Source organism: Antedon bifida, chromosome 7 (genome assembly GCF_963402885.1).
Source record: "Antedon bifida chromosome 7, ecAntBifi1.1, whole genome shotgun sequence".
Classification (NCBI taxonomy): domain Eukaryota; kingdom Metazoa; phylum Echinodermata; class Crinoidea; order Comatulida; family Antedonidae; genus Antedon; species Antedon bifida.
In genome coordinates this window covers 11,010,767-11,030,432 of record NC_136232.1, presented here as the reverse complement: position 1 = coordinate 11,030,432, position 19,666 = coordinate 11,010,767, and the positions used below count along the sequence as shown (strand labels likewise).

Here is a 19,666-nt window from a genome sequence, read left to right as displayed (position 1 = left end):
TAAATTTATATTGATAAGTTTAAATGTTCCTGCATTCATTCAAGCAATTTGTTTTCTGATGATTAATCGAATTGAATAAACTAAGATGGAGCTTCTTCTACAGGTGTTGCATTTCAAGCAATACATGCATGCTACAGTATTACTTTACAGTCATACAACTTTAACAACTGAAATCATATTCAAATCAATATTAAACGAATGTTGGTCATTGACATCTTGGGTCAAACTATTTGAAATAATGCATGGTCAGATTTTACATGAAAAGTACTCAATATTAAAAAGTAGTAAAAGTATACAATATTAAAAATGCAAGTTATTAATAATTAATTAGGTCTAACTAATACATTTTGTAAAGTTATTATTAGAAATAATGGGACGGGACAGCCAACAGGTTGACAATGACAACAAACACATAAATATATAGCTAAAGTTGCAGTAATGTTTGTACCTTACATAGCTAGAAACATTTTTTGTTTGTTATCTGTACAATGAGTTCTTAGATTAAGGTTCTTTTTTGCTATGGATATATTATGTCATCATGGTACAGTATTCTGAAATAAAAAGATGAATGAATGATTTTAATGAATGGAAAATACAAAAAAAAAATAACAAACTATTATGCAATAAATTGCAAAAAAAATGATGATGTCATTTAAAATGCGTTAAGAAAAATTCAGGCACTGTACAGTAGTAAAAATATAGCTCCTACTGTAGGCCTATTGATAGTTTAAGAATAATTGAGAGTTATTAACTTATAGAGCTCTGTCTACACTATCAAACTTTAAAAAAAATGTGATGTGCCCATATATGGACACGATGATGACATATGACTACCATATTTGGGTATATCACTACCAAATTTGGGCACATCTTTTTTTTTTTTCCAACTAGTTTGATAGTGTAGAGCTTTTACAATATACTGTTCATAATGCAAACTTTGATTGACCTTACTGAGGACTTACACATCTTAAGATCGCCTTCAGCTGATTAGTATGTTTGAATTAAGTTATGTGATGGCATCTACTCAAAATGAATATTAATTAGTACTTACTCAGGTCAAAAGGTCACTCTTGAATCATCAGTTAGTATTGATACATGTTGAGTACCACTAATGCTGTCAGTATATTGGCAGTGATTTACTGTCATTGAAAACTGAGAACCTTAGATAAGAGAAAAAATAAAAATAAATCAGGTCATCAAAACTGAAAATTAATAATCAAAACTATTAATTATTCGACAAAAACATATTTATTTAAGGATTTTTTAACATTTTTTTTATTTACTTTTTTTAAAATTTCATACGCATCTAACAGCGAATAACTCACCAATTACAGGATGGATAAACTATTTAATAATTTATGGTGCTTATAAACGACTGTAAGTCTCATTTTGAGGCTTAGGAAGTGGAGTTGAACGAGCCATGGGTTACAACCCTTGCACTAGGTCAGGATTGAACCCCGGACCTTGGGATTGGAAAGCAAGCATGTTAACCACCAAGCTACAGCTCCACTACAATACGCTACAATTTTCAAAAAATGTCTACTCCGTCAGTCAGTATAATAGCCAATAACTTTAACTAAATCTTGTTATTAATGCATACTGCAATTTATTTACGCCTGTGTAACAACCACACCAGAACGTGCTATAAAAACATTAAGTGTTGTTTTTACAAGTGTCACTTTATATGTCAATATCAATATAACATCAGTATTATAACGTTCTAATTAATTAGTCTATTACGTGACTAGCTTACCTGGATGAACCGACATAGGCCTTTTCCCCTTCAAGGGGAGAACATAACCGAAAAGTAACATTTTATTCATGAACTCCCCTCCAAGACAGTGGTATCGCCCATGCGCCACGCCCTCAGGTGGGCGGCAACGCCCATGCATACCTCTCCATTTCTTTTCGAGACGTCGAAACGTTAACACGTTCCGACAACAGAGGAGAACAATAGAACCTATTGTGTTTGGACATACTTATAGTATTGTGCGAGACTGAGCCTAGCTCTGCCGTTGGAGTGGATTATACACGAAAGATCTGTTTTGTTGTGTGAGCAGCTACTGCTAGAAGCTAAAGCAACGCTACTCACGTTAAACATATCTGCCAACGAAGCTAAGTATCATAGTTTCGGCCGTTATCCGTGGGATTTCGGTCTGGTTTTTGTGTGCTAACTGAACATCGCTAGCCAAGACCCGGTGCCGGGTTTCCTTGGCCGATTGTTGTGGGCTATACGTGTGCTAGTCACCATGCCCAAGATGGCTTGTGTTGCGTGCGGGGGGCCTCGTGCCACGATAAAGTGGGATAAACATACGAAATGTTTATCCTGTAGGGATTGCAGCCAAGCCGATCCGTGTGAAGTGTGTGTCAGGTGGCCTCCGGCGCGATTCGCCGCTCTTCCAGCACGCGCTGAGAAGACCTCGCCTATACCTGAGTCTTCCGCGGAGGCTCCGCCGTTGCCCCCGATCCCGGTAATTCCGCCGCCGATCCCGGTAATTCCACCGCCAATCCCGGTAATTCCGCCGCCGATTCCAACTGTTACACCGCCGTATGTTGGTCAAAATACGTCAGGTCAAGCTCCTGCGGAGCAACAATTCGACTTGTCTCCCGCCTTTCTACAGGCGGTCGCGGCGGCCGTACGGGCGCTGCCTAAGGATGGCCCTCCGCCGGTGCCATACATGCAGCCACCTCCGACTGTCCTTCTTCCCACGCCGGAACCTGAGGACGTTGACATGGAGGACGATGAGACACTTGTGTCTTTCTCTGATTGCGACGACAGTGCGGGGGCACCCGGGCTCCAAACGTTGGTAAACCGTGTAGTACCGGCGGTGCTATCTTACCTCGGGGTAGACTACGCGTACAAGGAGGCTACGCCGCTTCCGGAGTACAAGCGCTTCACGACGTTCGGGGTACGCACTCCAGTGCGTCACGCGCGAACGAGCCCAATCGTTCCACTCGAGCCTGAACTGCTAGAACGATTGGAGAGCGTGGCCCGGGAACCGCCGCGACGGCCCGCGCCGGCCGAGTTTGCTACGGTATTCCCGGTCCCGCCGGCGCACTTTGAAGAAGTGCTTCGCTCCCCACCTATCCCGGATGCCGCGAAGGGGAGAGCGCGGGAGGACCAGGGTCTGGAATCGACTAGAACTGTTTTCCTTGACCCCACGGCTGCTAAAACCGAGGAGGCCCTCACTGCTTGTGATAAGGCAGCGCGTGAAACACTCCGCGTGCTCTCGATGGCGGGATACCTGCTCTCATTCTTGGCAGACCCGGAGCGGCCAAAAGAACTTGATCCGGGCGTGATCACGCTACTGCAGCAGATCACGGGACTTGCAGCCGACCAGCAAGCGTCAGTCGCATTAACAGCCAATGCCGCACGCCGAGTTAATTTGCTGCAAGCGACGGATATCGCGCCCGGCCATCATAAACGCTTTACTACCGTTGAGTCGTTTCGGTCTACGGACCTATTCTTTGGCACGTTCTCCCAGCGGGAGGATAAATGGGCGCGCGAACGAGAGGTTCGTAGGGAAACGCGCGCGCGCTTCCCTCAGAAGCGTGTTGCTTCTCAATCACGATCTCAAAGGGGCCCCCCGCGGGGGCCACCTCCGCCACCTCTCCAGCCGGCTCCGGTGCGTCCCACGCATCAACATGTACCACCTCAACCTGCTGCGCAGGCCACAGGTGCGTCTTCTTCACAGCCCTTTCGCGCTAACCCCACCCGCGGTGGGGCATCGAGGGGCCGTCGTCGCGATCGACGACGATACGCGCGGCGTCGATGATGCAAGGGGACGGTCCACTCCCAGCGGGGGGAGTGGACGGTCCACTCCCAGCGGGGGGAGTGGACGAGTGGGGGGTCGCCTCCGCGAGTTCGGAGGGGCGTGGGACTCACTCCTACAAGCGGACAGTTGGGTCTGCGCGACCGTACAGGAGGGCTACCGTATCGAATTTACAGCAACCCCGGTGCCGGGGACGATAAGCCACACTCGGATCCCGAGCGATCCACAGATGCGCGGCGCCCTCCTGGACGGCGTTTCCGACCTTTTACGCAAGGGCGCGGTCGTTCCGGTCGACGCTCGACACGCCCCACCAGGACACGAGTCTACGATGTTCCTGGCTCGCAAATCCTCCGGCGGATGGCGACCGATACTAAATCTCAAGAGTCTCAACAAGCGCTACATCCGACCAGCCAGATTCAGAATGGAGACGCTCTCCACGATTCTGCTTGGCCTGCGACGAGGAGACTGGGCAGCCTCAATAGATCTCAAGGATGCGTACTTCCATGTACCCATCTTCGAGGCCGATCAGCGGTGGCTGCGCTTCCGCATAAGCAACCAAATTTACCAATTCGTAGCACTCCCGTTCGGGCTGTCGACAGCCCCACGGGTCTTTACGCGTGTCGTTCGGGCGCTGGCAGCGTTCCTGCATCGACACGGTATCCGTATACACATGTACTTAGACGATTGGTTGGTTGTGGCCCAGTCACGAGATCAGTTGCTGCGCAACATAGATTTCGTCCTCGACGCCACGGAACGAGTAGGTTTCTTAATCAATCGGGACAAGTCGTGCCTGCTCCCGACTCAGTACCCGCAATACCTTGGAGCCCGGATCAATCTGAACACATGCGTGGCTCACCCGACCGCAGCGCGAGTGGTCTCGGCGCAGGCAGCTCTGGCCGGTCTGCTCGCGAGTTCGGCTCCAACGGTATTCGACTGGCTCAGGACTCTGGGCTTCCTCGCCAGCTTCGTCGACCTACTCCCATTCTGCCGTCTCAGAATGAGACCGTTGCAGATCCATCTGCTAGCGTTTTATCGACCCGCGTCAGACTCTATCGACAAAGTGGTGCCGGTGTCCCCATTCGTGGCGACACACATTCGTTGGTGGCTAAACACAAAAACTCTCACTGCCGGCCGGTCGTTCGTCAGGTCCACGCCAGACATACGAATTACTACCGATGCCTCCGAAACCGGATGGGGAGGACACTCGGAGACGCAGCACGCTTCCGGCCTCTGGTCTCACAGCGAGGCCCGTCACCACATCAACATTCTGGAGCTATGGGCGGTGCAGCGCACGCTAAAAGCTCTCAAAGCGTCAGTGCAGGGCCGTCATGTGCTCATTCGGTCCGACAGTACCACCGTCGTGGCCTACATAAACAGAGAGGGCGGCACGCGCTCGCCAACACTCTGCTGCCATACGTGGACATTAATTCATTGGTGCATCGCGCACAAAATAACATTAACAGCAGCCCATATAGCGGGCCGGCTAAACACAGTAGCGGACGCGCTATCAAGGCCTCTGCTTTGCCCGACGGAATGGCAACTCTCGCCGCGTATAGCCACCCTCATCTTCCACCACTTCGGGCGGCCGCTCGTAGACCTTTTTGCGACAGCGCGGAACACTCAGCTTCCGACCTACTGCAGCCGGTTCCAGGAAGCCCAAGCGTGGCAGATGGACGCCCTGTCCATCTCGTGGGACGGTCTCTGGGCGTATGCGTTCCCACCGATCTCTCTCCTCCCGCTCGTGTTGTCGCATGTTCATCGCCATCACTGCCGGGTGCTCCTAGTGGCTCCATACTGGACGCGCCAGTCATGGTTCCCACTCCTCTACAGCTTACTGTACGACCACCCCCTGCAACTACCGGTCCGTGCGGACCTTCTATCGCAGGGCAGAGCACATCTCTCACTAACAAACATCCGATCCCTGCGCCTGACTGCCTGGCCATTGTCAGGGATCGCCTCCGAGAGTCTGGCATACCAGATGGCCCGGCCGCCCTGGCGGCCAAGTCCCGACGAGAATCGACGCTAACAGTGTACAATAGCCGTCTGAAGCACTTCTTCCGGTGGTGCGCCGAGAAGAACACGGACCCCAGGACTGCGTCTCTGGGTCTTATCTGTGACTTTCTTTTTTACCTGTTCAATTCAGGGTTGCAACCCCGCACGATTGCAGGTTACCGGTCGGCCATCGCGGCCATATTGCCGGCGCTTCCCGACGGTTCGACGATCTCTAACTCTTCTGTCATCACGCACCTCTTGCGAGGCATGCATCATGAGCGTCCTCCTTCGTCGGTTCTCCTCCCGCGCTGGGACATCAACGTCGTACTCTCTGCACTCACCCGCGCCCCCTTCGAACCATTACATAATGCCTCTCTTTATAATCTCACCCTCAAAACGGCGTTCCTGGTTGCAGCGTCATCCTGTCGACGCCGGGGTGAGTTGCATGCTCTATCGCTAGAGCCCGGCCATATTAGGTTCGAACGCGGTGGCGTGCGGCTAACTTTTCGCAGGGGGTTTCTAGCAAAATCGCAGACGTTGCATCACTCGCCGCCCGCGATCTTCATCCCCACCATAGCTGCCTCTTCTTCTGTCCGCGAGGACAAACTCTGGTGCCCGGTGCGGGCCTTAAAGTTTTACGTCCATCGGACCAAGGACGTACGAGAAAAGCTCTCTCACCTCTTCTGCGTCACAGTCCCGCCATTCGGTCCGGCATCAAAGGCCACCATAGCTAGGTGGATCATCGCCGCGATCCAGGCAGGCTACTCGGCGTCTCAAACACCTCCACCTGCACACATGCATCAGGTACGGGGTATGGCTGCGTCATGGGCCCTGTTCTCGGGTGTTCCGCTAGCAGACGTACTACAAGCAGCATGGTGGCGATCGCACACAACGTTCACAGCTTTCTACCTCCAAGACCTCGCTCAAAACATGGCACCAGTAGCACACGCTGTGCTGAAGCCACAGTAAACAGGTATGTTGATCAAATTACCTCTTCTTGTCAGCCCACCACCGACTAGATGCCTAGTCCGGTGCTATTCTGGCCTATGTCGGTTCATCCAGGTAAGCTAGTCACGTAATAGACTACACAAACCAAGAGTGGTGTTGGTAGTCTATGAGTGATAGCTTACCTGGATGAACAACCCTCCCTCCTCCCCACTTGACAAGCGTCTCGTGGAATGGTGAGGTATGCATGGGCGTTGCCGCCCACCTGAGGGCGTGGCGCATGGGCGATACCACTGTCTTGGAGGGGAGTTCATGAATAAAATGTTACTTTTCGGTTATGTTCTCCCCTTGAAGGGGAAAAGGCCTATGTCGGTTCATCCAGGTAAGCTATCACTCATAGACTACCAACACCACTCTTGGTTTGTGTAATTTTATCAATTCAATTGAACTTTATTAATGAGTAATATAAGACAAAAATATTCAGTGTGTCGAATTTATATTTCAACGAAAGAATGATGTGAAACTAGAATTAAATTCATCAGTTGTGAAAGTAACTGCTGATTGAAGGATAACAAATTACCTATAGTAAAACTTTAATTTCTTATATAATTGTGATTTATTTATTTTGGTATAAATACAAGAAATACCATATATAAATATATGGGCTGCACACAAAAAACATTAGAACACATCAATACAATATAAAGTCTCAATTTAAATTTAATTTTCTAATCTTCAAACTACTGTATTAGTACGAGATACAGTAAGATGTGTTTTGGACGTTGGACCACCTACAAGTACTAGTAAGAACGAAATAGTCACTTATTGAGTCGTTAACTAAGGAGAAGGAGAAATTATGCTTCTTTACAGTCATACACATTTATTAAAAGTATCACATTTATTTGAAATTTGAGCACATTGTAATGAAAAATAAAAAGATAATTTCTGAAAGTAATCCATCGTCGGTTTTGAGCTGTACTTCAGCCAAATGTCAAGGCTTGTATCATAACAAATATTTTTCATACCTAAAGACTCGTGTTACATTAATGAGACTGCACAGTCCAGTTGATTAATTTCATAATTAGTCGCTTTGATGAGAGTCTCTAATTGGTCGTTTCTCTGCGCTACTATTACAAACAGCATGACCCAATTCAAACACCTCTATCGATCGGAGTTATTTTATTTTCCCCTTCTGTTGTTTAGAAATTTGCCAAGAACTGTTAACGCTAAGTGCTTTTTACGATGTGGGTGTCACGATTGAAATTAAGGCTGATATGTGTTTTGAAACCTCACCGTGGATACCGTATTAATACACAATCAAAGATTTGGCAAGATGTTTGCTTTTGTTCAAATTAAAGAGCTACACATCTCAATTTTCGTTTCCCCAAGTCTACATAAATTCTGTCATTTCCATATGTTCAATCTAGCTATTATTAATTGGTGGTAATTTGTATTGGTAGCTATGATAGCGAGGTTGATAATGCTATCTATGATAGCGAGGTTGATAATGGTGTTTTTAATTTAGTTGTTAGTCATCTTTAATTTGTTTAATCAGACCATTGTTTCATAACTCATTTGTAGTTTTGTTTTATATTTATCCTTGTTCAAATCTTTATCAATCAATAACATTTAAATGTATCACATCACCTCCCTCTTACCTACAGGTACTCATCTTACCCATCCATAAAGTTTGAATAGTTTAAACTTAAAACTAGCCTAAAACCAGCAATATAATCAATGATTATGCGAAAATATAAGTGTCAAGTTGGTGGGAATGGCTGCCATACTATTTTAGTTGTTTATTACGTGTGTTGTTACAGTAAGTTTCAGTGTGAACTGCTGGTGTACACATATGTTCAATGCAGTATGTGTGTTTTGATTGATTAATCATTTTATTTTTCAGGTTGAAAGAGAAATAGCCATAATGAAACTTATAGAGCATCCACATGTATTGGGACTTTACGATGTTTATGAGAACAAGAAATATTTGTAAGTTATCATATAAATTTAAATTTTAAAGAAACATACTGTAATGGAGGAGGTTTTTACGTGTTTTTTTTTAAGCTCAATAACATACTTTTATAATCTGTCTTTTTTAAAGGTATGTACAATGATGAGTTTCAGTTACCCCTCCCCCTCTCTAACCTCCTCACTTAAATTAAAATATGAATCATTTTTGATATTTTTTTTACAAATTTTTAATATAGTAGTGCTTTTCCTTTTAAAAAAATTCTGGAGCCTAGAACATTTTAAAGCACATTAACTAGTTGTTTATTGTCAATGTCTTGAAGATGATAATTGTAACCAGTACAACATAACATAATGACGCCCACCTTCTATGAATAGTGATAGTATCTAATTATGTCGACAGAATTGACAGTTTATTGCATAATATTATTAACATGAGTAATTGAAATAAATCTCATTTTCATGGCATAAACACTATTCACGAAGGGCAATAACTCACAATAACACCACAGCGTATTTGTATCGACAAAACCGATGAACCGTATCATAATCAACTAACTGTATCTAGCGAAAAATATCCATCAAATAAAGATGTTAAATTCTATCATACATTGTGTTTCTTTCTTAAGTTTTGTCTTCACTATCAAACTAGTTTGACACAAAAAGTGTGATGTGCCCATATTATATATGGTAGTGATATGTCCAAATATGATAGTGATATGACATCATCATGTCCGTATTTGTGCACATCAAATTTGGTTGTCACATAAACATGAGTAGTAGTAGTGTAGACAAGGCTTTAAATAAGAATATGTACTGTATTTCTAAATGATGATTTTATAACATTTTTTGTTTCAAATCGTTATATTCATTTTTTTAGTACAGTACATAATGTAATTATTACAACTACCCCTCCTGTAGGAGGTCATCATTTTCTTCAGAATGTTTTGTGTAAAATTTCAATACAATTTTTACATTTATCATTAATATTCCATTACATTATTGATTACTAGAGACAATATATCTTGGTGTATTGATTTTTTAATACAAAATTGTCTATACAGTATTATAATTTTTTGTAATTTACAAAGAATATCGGAATTTACAAAAATTATGAGCCCAAATATGGTAGTGATATGACATCATCATGTCCATATATGGGCACATCATATTTTTTGTCACATAATGTTTGGTGGTGTAGACAGAGCTTAAGTGATGTCGTCAATGCAGTTTGTAGGTGATCCCTAGATATTGAACATTAGCTTGCTATTGCAGTATGTTTACACTAAACACTTAACATTTGTTACTGTTGTAGTGTATGTTGGCTCGGCCTACATTCTTGCAGAGAACGATACTGCTACGTTGTAATGTAAACTACTACAAACAAATACTGTTGTTGCCCTGTCTTTCCTAATCGATAGTGATGATGATAGTGATACAATATAATATAGTGATACTACAGTATGTGATGGTGAAGATAATTATAATGATAACTACTACGTTGTAATGTGAAAGTACTACAGTGCTGTTGTTGACCTGTTTTTCTTATCCTAATCGATAGTGATGTGAAAATAATTATAATGATTTATTGTCAAGGTTTTGGCACGGATATTACCAAATAAACACGGTATCATAGTGATGATGATAATCTTGATAATGATTGTGATGATTATAAGATAATGATTTTTTTGGAAAGTACAGTGAGGATGCTTGGTGACAAGCTTGAAAAAAGTACTCAAATTGATGATTTTTGCATTGTTTACTGTATCAATGAAGATTGAGAAATAACTCTAATAATGAGTATAAGGAAGAATATTAAGCCAATCTTAACAAACCCTCCCTATTTGAATAATAGAACGACCCAATTGACTACAGTATGAATGAATATGAAAGAATATAACAATAGCATTTTTAATATTCACAATGTAGTGAAATGGTACTATTGTAATATTAAAAGCATCTCAATCTATTCCTAATAATAATCAGATGATACAGCTTGATAGTCTTAGCTTGATTACAACTCATGCATGATGGGTAAAATGGTTGCTATGGATACCATTAATCAGTGAATCACAACATTAGCAATTAAGTTGTGATGAAGGTTGATTGAAGGAGAAATGATGTTGTTGTTGGAAGAATAAAAATGCAGTTTATCTCAACATTTTAGTTGAATAGTAAAAAATGAAGATAATTGTATACTGTACACCCTTCCTCTCCTCTATCATCCCCCATCTCACTCTCAACCCCACCACCCCTATCATATCCTCTTCTTAATAAATAATAGAGGAATGTAATAGTCAAGACCTTGTAATTCTTCCATGGGTGAAAATGTATATAAGATTAGAAACTGAAAATTCATGTATTTCTCCTCTCTGTCATCCTCCCTACAGTAAGAGATTGTAGCCCATTTTCTCGATTTGAAGAAGAAACAAAAAACAGTGATAATGAGATGATGTATGTGCTGCAAGTGACAGAATGATCACATTCTAATGCTAACAGGTGACTCATCACAATCCCATTATCATATTTTCACCTGAAATCCGATTCATTTTAAACTCGTCGTCCAATGCATATTTTAATAACTAAATATAGTAATGCCAAATAAACTAGTACAGTACATATTATTAATAAACAATATTTAATACAAAAGTAATTTAATAATTAGTTATATTCTAGGTATCAATTTTTATTGTTTTCATATTCCGTTATGGTAATTACTTTATTCCTATATACCATTTACTATTATTTACTATTTTGATTTTAATTATTTGTTTTTTTTGTTTAGGCACTTTCAACACAAGCTTTTGCTTTCCAGAAATTGTGCCTCCTTCATATTTATTGTTTTATTCATTTTAAAGATGAAAAAAAAAATTGTATTGTTTTAACTACCTAACTTCTCGTTATGAATTTTGTATTGTATTATTTATATTTTGTATATTATGAAGGAAATAAATGTTACTATGAAATGAAATGAAATACCATCCTTTTATTTTTGTTTTACTTTATCTCACTGATGAAATTGATAATAAAACAAATGTCAAAATTATTCTATTTCCAGTTACTGCAGTAACTACATACTCTTTCATAAACTTCTACATTGAAACATACTAAAAACCTTACTGCAGTAGAATAATGTTGACATGGTCCCTTACAAATACACTTAAAATTTGTAATGTACAATTTGATATGATTGTAATAACTCAACATTTCTAAGAAATTTGATACTGTGAAAAAGCATGCATGCAATATAATGCAGAAAATCATGATTGACAAAGATAGGAAAAAATGTGAAGGGGTTTGAATTGATGATGATCCTGCAACTTAATGATTCTGAGCGCGACTTTAGAGTATGACTGAACACTAGACATAGCGTCGTCTGCCCAATATTGACCTGTTTTGACAGTAGGATGAAATGTGTTTGAAGCATTGAAGTATAGTTGTAAAGATAACGTTATTTTCATAGTGAAGATGTTTGATTATTATTATGACTAGGTCATTGGTATGAAGAGAGAGAAAATTGAAATATTTGATATGGGTTTTATTACAAACGAGAAGAAGATTATTATTATTATATTGAATAGGAAGGTTTAAAATTAATACAGTCAACTTGCCCTATACCGGACTCTCTGGAAACTGGAAACTGTCCCAACTCAATTTTTCTTGTCCAAAAGGAAATTTTTTATCATTAAAAACACATTCTGAATACCAAAAAATCTTATTAAAATGTTTCTGGTATTGGGAGAGTTGACTGTATTTCTACTACTCTACTCAGTTGTACAACAGTACAGTACTGTATGATATACATATCCATGGATGATGCTAGAGCTAGAGGAGGTGAAAGAAACAATGGCTGCTCTCCTGACATTATGCTCTGCCTAGCACATTTCCCGGAAATTCCGGAATGGTAGACTAAGAACGAACGTTATAGTCAACGAAATTAACCGAACAATGTATACTGGGCTTTTACTCATGCACAGATTAAACTTATTGCATCCTTTTTTCATATCATTATCAGACTATTTTTTTATTTTACTTTTATTTCGGATTTGTATGTCCATAGTTACAAAATCAATTATCTCATAAGAAAAAACAAGTGTTAAAAAAAGGACACCAGTATCAGATCATCTCAGGATCTTTATCATTTTGTGGGGTATTTAGTTTAATTACACAGCTGATGGTATGCAGTGTTCACAAAGTAAAACTACTATTCCCTGTTTATTCAAATTCTCTTATATAGTTGTGAATATTACAGTAATAAATATGAGTTTTACAATTAATAAGCTTCATTTCAAACTATTAAGAAAACGATTCTAACAGTAATTTCCAAGTTGTGAAAGCTAAATCCATAGAGGTTTGGTCATCAAGATTTTCATGGTGAATATACTTTATTATTTATCAGCAATAATTCATTTTCTTTTAATAGGTATCTAGTATTAGAGCATGTATCTGGAGGCGAGCTATTTGATTATCTTGTGAAAAAAGGACGCCTCACTCCAAAAGAAGCTCGCAAATTCTTCCGGCAAATAATTTCTGCAATAGATTTTTGTCATAGTCATTCAATATGGTAAGTTCAAAAAGAAGAATGTTAATTTTAATTAATTATTAATGTTTATTTTCTTATTTTTATTAATTGTTTCACTACGATCAGTCTATTTCATGCCTAGCTTACATGGATAAACCGATAATAGCCAATTCTCCTCAAAGAGCGACAGTAGAAAATTCATTGCACACCCATCTTTAAAAATATAACTGGACAAAATTGAAACTCATATTCATAATCATAATTCAGTGAAACTAAAGTGAGAGCACTGGTGGTACTGGTGGTTTAAAGTTCATAAAGAAGAATGTTCATTTTAATAATATTTATTTTCTAATTTTCCTGATTTTCATTGTTTCACTACGATACAGCCTATTTCATGCCAAGCTTACATGGATAAAACGATAATAGACAATTCTCCTCAAAGAGCTACAGTAGAAAATTTATTGCACACCCATCTTTATAAATATAACTAGACAAAATCATATTCATAATCCAGTGAAACTAAAGTGAGAGCACTAGTGGTAGTAGTGGTTCAAACTAGGATTTGAACCCAAGGCAATACAATTGCAAGGCAAGCACCTGAAGTAATGTGATGCTTTGTATTTTGTGTACTGTATAACGTTTAAAATGTCTATATTTCTTACTATAGAATGTGTCTTATTTTGCTTGCCTCTAATTATGTATTTATTGTTTATTTAAATATGAGCACTTTAGTAGATGATTGTTGGATGCACATTCAGTCAATAAAAAAGATCGTAAAAGTACAATGAATATACTATGCACTGTATCAGTGGTAAAGTTGAAACCATGAGTTAGATATTGCCATTTATATTACAGTATTTATTTTATACCACATTTTCATTTGAATACAGAAGATTATTTATAGTTTACTCAAAATATACAGTTAGTATTTTTAAATGTCATCAACATAAATTATATATTGTCTTCCCACCCAAATGCATCACTACAGAATGTCAAGCGAACCCAGAGAAAAGTTCAGTACCTAAAACTCTATCTACACTATCAAACTTTATTTGACAACAAAATGTAATGTGCCCATATATGGACATGATGATGTCATATCACTACCATATTTGAGCATATCACTACCACATTTGGGCACATCACACTTTTTTTGTCAAAAGTTTGATAGTGTAGACAGAGCTTAAGATTCGTCTTTGACTGCATGAATTATAATATTGTCTTCCCCAACCCAAATGCATCACACGCCTTAAGTAGCTTCTAACAGAATGTCAAGTAAACCCAGAGGATGATGTCAAATGTGAAAACTTCAAAAACACTATCTTAACCTAGCCTCAAGATAGAATTAAAAGGCTACGTTCTCAAAACATATGCAGGAATTCTAATAGAAATTATGACATTTCTTAGCTAATGGATTTTATGACTTGACATATTCTAAAGTACAAATCTATTTGTACATTTAAAACATCTCTTTCAGATTTTTCCATTTTCAAAAACATCTTGTTGCACTGTGTAAATTTATTATTGTTCTACATAGTGAAATGGCAAAATGGAACCTGTAACAGAAAATAATAGCCAAATCGTATTACTGTAGAGGAAAATTAAAATGAATTTTTGTATGTTTTTAAATAGAAGAACTACAGTACAGTATCAACAGTATGATAAGATATAATGTTCAAATTGTACCATAGATGAGTAAAACTAAAATATATTAATTTCTCCTCCTTTGGAACTGCATGTGTGGTATTTGTATGATACTAAAAACGAATTTACGGTTTTCTTATGGTTTTCTTATACACTATAGATAATCTATGAAATAAAAGAATTTAGGTCATTTGAAAGAACAACTTTAATCATTTTTTCGTTTTAATTTACAGTAATGTTTGGTAAAATGTGGTATTATTATTGTTATTGTGCCTAGCTTACCTGGATAAACCAACAATAGCCTCTATCTATGAAGAGAGGAATACATTTATGAAAAGAAAAAAAACTAAATAATGTTTCTAATATATTGTTGACAGCTGAAAATGAAATAGTAATATTATGGAAGAATGACAACCACAGTGCATTGTACTTTCCATTCTATTTTTAGATCAATTTATACTATCAAATCAAGTATATTGCCTAAGAAGGGAGGTAAACGTTCTTTAAATTCTTGATTGTACTTATAAAAAGTATTGATTGTTTTTACAACAACCCAATCAATATTTCCATAGACACTGACACAAAACAGAATACATTTAAGCCTCTGGGGAAATGTTAAACAATTGTTGATAATTAATTGTAAACTCTAGTCTATATATTCATTAAACTATTTACTAGATTTTAATTTATTCAGTTCTTCTACGATTACATGTTTAAAACAATTTTCTTATGGTAAAAACAGCACCATAAATTATTGTTTAAACTCTGTTATATAACAGACAATGTTGCACTGTTGGATGTGCTCTGAATATTTTACATATTAATTTTATAATGATATAATTATTAAACCTATTAACAAAATTAGTTCTATTTGCATGACCTTATTGTTTATGCCATTATTCTAATTATTAATTTTAACTCTGCTGTTAATATTGGTATGCTCCCACTAGAGGGTATTGTTATGGACTGTCCCATTTACAGGTAGGGGAGTCCAACTAAAAATTCTTCTATTGGTGTTGTTCTCTCACTTAATAGGAGAGCACGGTTATTGTTGGTTTATCCAGGTAAGGCAGAATTGATAAACTACCAGTTTCATCACTGTTGGTTGGCTTGTGTAGGTTTGAAAAGAAACTGATAACAAATGAGTTTAGAGTAGATGATGAAAATAGAAATACACTGACCTCTAACTGACCTCTATTGTTTTCTACAACATGCATGCTGTCAGAGTAATTAATGTAATTATCAATGTACCTCTCAATTTTGTAAAGGCTATGTAAGATTGTTGACATTTCAACAAATGTTAAAATGTCAAGTAGTGTTATTGTAATTTGAATGATTTCAAGTAGATTAGTTAATCGCAAGAAGTTTAAACTAAACTGTGACAGCTTATTTAAAATTAATTTACAAAAAATTAATATCAATCAACAGAAATAATTGCAGCAACAAATAAAAATATTATCTACAGTATCACTTAAAAATTTGTAAAATCATTTTTATTTTAAATTTATATTCTGCCTATAATTTCATATCTACTGTAGTTAGTAACAACTGATTTGTTTATTTTACATGAACATTCAATGCATACTGTACGAGTAGTGATCATTTTCCAGAAATTATAAAACGTTTTCATCCAAAATTCACAATATTTTATAATTTCCATTGGGTTTTCTTTTTCTATTTTTAGTCATAGAGATTTAAAACCAGAGAATCTTCTATTAGATGAAAAGAACAACATTCGTGTGGCTGATTTTGGAATGGCCTCTTTACAAGTTGCAGGGACGTACTTAGAAACCAGTTGTGGCTCTCCGCATTATGCCTGTCCGGAGGTTATACGAGTAAGTATGTGACAAAAACTTGTGATGTGCCCATATATGGATATGATTATGTCATATCACTACCATATTTGGGCATATCACTACCATATATGGGCTACTAGTTTGATAGAGAGCTTTAGTTTAGCTTTACTCTTGATATTACAGAACAACTTTTTAAAAAACTTTATAAACAAGTCTACTTTATATATACGTTAATATTTATATGTTTTCGACCAATATTATAAAAAGCAATTAAAAAGGCCTATCTTATATAAACGCTTATGCTTGATTAATGTGAGTTATTTATTATTATTATTAGGGTACATACTGTATATGTGTGGTAAATTTATAATAAAGATAGCAAATAACAAATTGTTTGCATTTTACCACATAATATGTAGTCTTCCTTTTTTTCATACAACTTTACTGAATGTTGTCTCACCTGTTGTCAATCTCCTGCTGGATAAAATTATTTTATTATTCATTTTAGTAACATTTGTTCCTAATTCCTAACAAAATTAAAACTGCAACATTACATTTTAAAATAGTATATTGATATTAAATCTTTTCTATGAAAATCTAACCCTTTGTACTATTTGGGGCGATTTTAAATAATTAACAAATTCTAAGATTTTAAAACCGGTAATTTACCTGACGTCAGTCAGATCCTAAGAGACTTAGTGCATGAACTGTTTCTTACTTGGAGGCTTAAAGTTTGCTTGCGCTGAAATTTCATCCGTCAGTTTGCTGTTAAATATGTTCATTTTATTGTATGTTCCTAGAAACAATCTTTACATAGAATCTATAATTAACAGTATTACGATAATATCAAAGTTTTTCATAATTTTTTGGTTGCATATGCCATTTTAATGTTCCATAGTAGTTATTTACTTCTTTACATTACTTTATCGAAAAACAAATTATTTACCTGAAAAACTGTAATTTAAAGCACAAAATAGTCAAATTGGCTGCCAGGTAATGTAATGGGTTTTAGGTTGACTGCAACCATTTGTTTTGTTCAAACATTTTTTTTGTGTTTTTTTTCCAGCAGAAATGATTAACTTTATTAAAACTACAAAATGGCTTGTTCAAAATCTGATTTTATTAATCTTTATTTTTAGGGGGACAATACAATACATCTTTTAAAAAGAGAGAGATGAATTATCAATTTTTCTTTTTTCAGGGAGAAAAGTATGATGGCAGAAGAGCGGATGTATGGAGCGCTGGTGTAATTTTATATGCGTTACTTGTGGTAAGGAACAATAGTAATATTGATTGATACATACAATTTAATCTATACTTATAGAGTCTAAGTGAATGTCATTTAATATGTTTACGATATCAAAATCTGATGTGTGTATTGCGAATTACAATACATTATATTGTTGATACGTATTATTAAACTATATTTATTGCCAGATTTGTATAGTAGTTTTAATGAAGAATTAAAAGTAAAATTTAACTACTGTAATAAATTAGACACAGTATACTGTACTGTGTTAGGGTGGTTTTACTTTATACACTTGTTTTCTGCAACTACAATTCTAATCATATTAGTGAAAAGATTTTGGTTTTGATTAAAATTAATACTGGTTTACAATTAATGAACTACAGTATATCTCAAAATCTAATCATGTTAATTCTGGAGTAGAGGCAAATAGAAGGCTCCAAATTGATTTTATAGAGCTGCTCTAGAAATGGCAAAATGAGTACACTACTCTAAGCGCCTAAAGGTCCAGAAAGCTATAATATAAAAACAAAAATTTAACTATTCTACATTAATTTCATGTTTAAAACATTAAAAATAACAATTTAATATTTTTTATATTATTATTCTATAATTTTTAACTAGTTAATTAGTTCACTGGTTTTCATTTCAGTACTCAAAGTATGTACCAACTTTCTATACCATCAAATAAAAATTCTAAAAGTTAGGCGCGATTTACCGAAATTTGCCCTTACGTAAATTTATATATAGATACTGTAGTTAATTTTTAGAAACGATTGACTTGGTAGTAAAGCTAAATAACGTTTTTCTTTCATTTTATTAATAGAAGAATGCTACTGTAAACTTTATATACATTTGCGTCACCAAGGTTAATTATTCCTAATGAATTTAAGTACAATATGTGCTCTTTAAAACTCTCTGCCAGTTTAGTGTGGGTTGTTAATGACTTTTAACAAATTTACCTAATTTCAGAGAAGCCTTAATATTATTAAAGCAATATAAAAAGGTTTGTGTTGCTTGAACTAGAATTGAAGAGCCTTCTTTATATTTTAATGATATTAAAGAATGAAATTGTTCGCGGAAAAAAAGCAATAAAAAATAATATGGAGTGTTGTGATAAACTTTCACAACTGTCAAATTGATAGAAGTTATTACAACCCAAGCAATTTGTTTGTTCATTTCATTCACATTTAGTTGAAACAGTCCAAAAAAAAAAAACAAGCATACATTTACAATAAGTTATGGTAACAATAATAGGCGCTGTTTCAGGGATCGCAAATAGAAGTAAAAGAACTTATTACCAACCCCTAAACAGAAAAAAAGACAATAAGCAACTGTTACGCTATATAGCATTGTACTCTTTGGCGTCACAATGTTCAATTTAAACGCCCCCAAATGCGATATTAAAGAATATAGCATTTTGTACTCTTTGGCGTCGCAATGTTCACAATTTAAACGCACCTAAACACGATATTAAAGAATATAGCATTTTGTACTCTTTGGCTTCGCAATGGTCAATTTAAACGCCCCCAACACGATATTCAAGAAACGTTACGTTTGCTTGATGGAAAGAGATTCAACTGTCATCTTTCGTGCATGTTTTCCATCACAGACTTGCTGAAACAATTAATTTCATATCAGCTAGTACAATCTAGATGTGTTATATAGCCGTGTGTCATTATGAATTCCATTACCTGTCAAAACCCGAAAAATGAATTACATGCTTTTTGACCTGTATATTTATATAAATTATCTATACTTTGGAAATACTGTAGTTATG

At 37.3% G+C, this 19,666-nt stretch overlaps 2 protein-coding genes across 6 annotated transcripts in view; one reads left to right on the top strand and one right to left on the bottom strand.

Annotated features, from left to right (window-relative positions):
• The window catches only part of LOC144847379 (uncharacterized), a 95,288-nt gene that overhangs the window by 36,579 nt on the left and 39,043 nt on the right, over window positions 1-19,666 (bottom strand). The window lies entirely within an intron of this gene.
• The window catches only part of LOC144847387 (serine/threonine-protein kinase BRSK1-like), a 46,579-nt gene that overhangs the window by 10,480 nt on the left and 16,433 nt on the right, over window positions 1-19,666 (top strand). For all 4 annotated transcript variants that reach the window (XM_078703710.1, XM_078703708.1, XM_078703709.1 and 1 more), the window contains exons 3-6: window positions 8,614-8,699; window positions 13,102-13,242; window positions 16,529-16,679; window positions 17,842-17,910. In XM_078703710.1, the coding sequence (XP_078559836.1) occupies window positions 8,614-8,699; window positions 13,102-13,242; window positions 16,529-16,679; window positions 17,842-17,910 (447 nt within the window). The remainder of the gene's footprint in view (window positions 1-8,613; window positions 8,700-13,101; window positions 13,243-16,528; window positions 16,680-17,841; window positions 17,911-19,666) is intronic.